Source organism: Palaemon carinicauda, chromosome 26 (genome assembly GCF_036898095.1).
Source record: "Palaemon carinicauda isolate YSFRI2023 chromosome 26, ASM3689809v2, whole genome shotgun sequence".
Taxonomy (NCBI): Eukaryota; Metazoa; Arthropoda; class Malacostraca; order Decapoda; family Palaemonidae; genus Palaemon; species Palaemon carinicauda.
Genome location: NC_090750.1, coordinates 69,994,266 through 69,996,864, shown reverse-complemented (window position 1 = coordinate 69,996,864; position 2,599 = coordinate 69,994,266). Strand labels below are relative to the sequence as shown.

Here is a 2,599-nt window from a genome sequence, read left to right as displayed (position 1 = left end):
TAAAACTGTGGTCAAACCACACTTTATATTACTCTTAATAAAACTTGACTTTCCAAACTATTCCCAGCCATGGTTAGCTAGCTAACTTCCATCATTCTTCTTCCACGCACCTTTCCTATCAGTTAATCAAAATTATGGTCCGTCTTTCCTTCTTCCCCACCGTTATCCCTAAATTAAGGGGTCGGTTGCCTGATGCGCCCTCTCCAATGCCTTCTATCAAAAGCATCCCTAAATTAAGGGGTCGGTTGCCTGATGCGCCCTCTCCAATGCCTTCTATCAAAAGCATCCCTAAATTAAGGGGTCGGTTGCCTCTCCAATGCCTTCTATCAAAAGCATCCCTAAATTAAGGGGTCGGTTGCCTGATGCGCCCTCTCCAATGCCTTCTATCAAAAGCATCCCTAAATTAAGGGGTCGGTTGCCTGATGCACCCTCTCCAATGGCTTCTATCAAAAGCATCCCTAAATTAAGGGGTAGGTTGCCTGATGCGCCCTCTCCAGTGCCTTCTACCAATCTTCTCTTCATATCATCCTTTCACAATATCTCGCCATCTAATGCTCTGCCTCCCTCTTGATCTACTCCCCCTTTCCCACATACATTTAAATCATTTGTCATAGAATTTGGGCCATGTGGCCAAGCGCTGGGCTGGGGACACCATTCCGTGATAATATGAAACTGGGGAAGTAAGAAATATTAGATATTGTCTGAGTCCTTCATCACGTAATGAAACATCAACCGACACAATCTTTGATGTTATATTATCTTTACAATATGTAGCTCCTTTATCCTTTGCTTACAGTAACATTTTATATAATTTATAGCCATTGAATAAAGAAACAAGGATTTTTATTATTTTTGTCAAAAATCTAAAACTCTCTTATAGCAAACATATCTACTTAGTAAAAGGAACGTAGAGAGTAGAGGTCCCCTTTTTGTTTTGTTTCATTGTTGATGTCGGCTACCCCCCAAAATTGGGGGAAGTGCCTTTGGTATATGTACGTATGTAAAAGTCATTAAAGCTTGATTTTCCATATGAATTACTACAGCTGGTACAAAATCCCGGAGGAAAATTTAACGGAAGAGCAAACAATAAGCAAAGTCCTACTAATAAAGGCTAGTGGTCATAAACTGTACATTCCTTAAAGCAGGAGTGAACTAACAAGTTTATCTAGTGATCTAGTGGACCGTTACCCGAGTTGGTTACAGCCGCAGAGAGCCATTGGTCAAGGGTAGCTAGACAGGTATTACTAATAAGGACTCTGCTCTCTTTTGGGCTCTCAGCTTTTCGGAGAGTCAGTACAAAGCATGATTGGCATCGTATCAATTATCTCCTTGAGATGTTTAAAGATGGCTAGTCAATATAAAACACAATTATCTCCTTGAAATGTTTAAAGATGGCTAGTCAATATAAAATATTCTTGTAGTATTTGTGTGTTATAAAAACTAAATGTCAGTTTACATAAACGTGATGTAATGAAATACAATTTTTCAGTTATAAAATTTAGCTTGAAGAATGATAAGACAACATTCAAAATGAGAACGGCGTCGACATTAACTCAAATAAATCGTAAATACAGCGTCCCCTTGTTTGTCAATTCTTTGCAGAGGAATGCACTCAATGACACCTGAGATTCGTTTGTCAGAGAAAACTTAAGCTATTTTGTCAAAGGAGTTAAAGATGAATAGGGTCTTTCAAGGCAATCTAGTAGAATTTAGAGTCCAATAATGACTTGCGTTTTTTATATACAGTACATACATGTGTGTACCGGATATTAGTTCTAATCTTTCTTATTAATGGGTTGTATACTTGAAAAAACTGGTATATATCAAGGTACCCTGATCTGACGTGGCAAGACGGTGAAAAGACTATCACGAATCAGTTTTTTGGGGCTCTTAATAAGGATCGAAAAATTTGGTAGAGCTAAAGATTTCTTGAGTTGTTTGTGAATGATACGTGTCTTATGGTCTCTATCATATCTTAATATTTTGAGGTGTTGCAAAATGGAAAAAGTTTAGAATCAGTGATAAGCAAATAGTCATGCTACCGGGCCGGACTGCAGGAATCACAAAGGGAGGTGTTCTGAAGGCGATACTAAAGGGTCTCTGCACCGCCCTTCAGACACAAGCTCATCCACATTTTAGATTTCTACTTTATCTCAATTCCAGCATTTTATCTTCCACCTTGCTACCTAATTTCTTAACTTTTGCTTCCTAGTGCAACTGCAGGATTTTTCTATTGGCACCTTTAGCACAGAATGGTTTCTCTGGTCCTAATTCCAGGCCATAAAGAATAAACTCTATAAATCCACAAACTAGTCCACAAGCCATTTCCATTCACAAAATTTTCTGGATGTCTGTACACTATTCTGGAAGTATAATTCAGTCCAACCCTCGTTGCATTATACGTCATTATATCTCATTTGTCTTTGTACACAACTCAAGCTATCAAATGCGTATGGAGCATGAGTACTTACATTTATGTTTGTTTGTTTGTATGTACATTAATTAATTGTCTCTTCGTTCAACTGTCATAGGTGACCTGAGCTAAATATATTGAGTTAACGAGTTATGTTATGTCTACAAGCGTGATATCTAGTCCATA

The 2,599-nt window shown here is 38.1% G+C and overlaps 1 protein-coding gene across 1 annotated transcript in view; it reads left to right on the top strand.

Moving 5' to 3' along the window:
* The first annotated feature begins 624 nt into the window (after positions 1-624).
* The window catches only part of LOC137619431 (mucin-5AC-like), a 17,579-nt gene continuing 15,604 nt past the window's right edge, over positions 625-2,599 (top strand). The window contains 1 exon segment of the mRNA XM_068349493.1: positions 625-680. Within this exon segment, the coding sequence (XP_068205594.1) occupies positions 625-680 (56 nt within the window).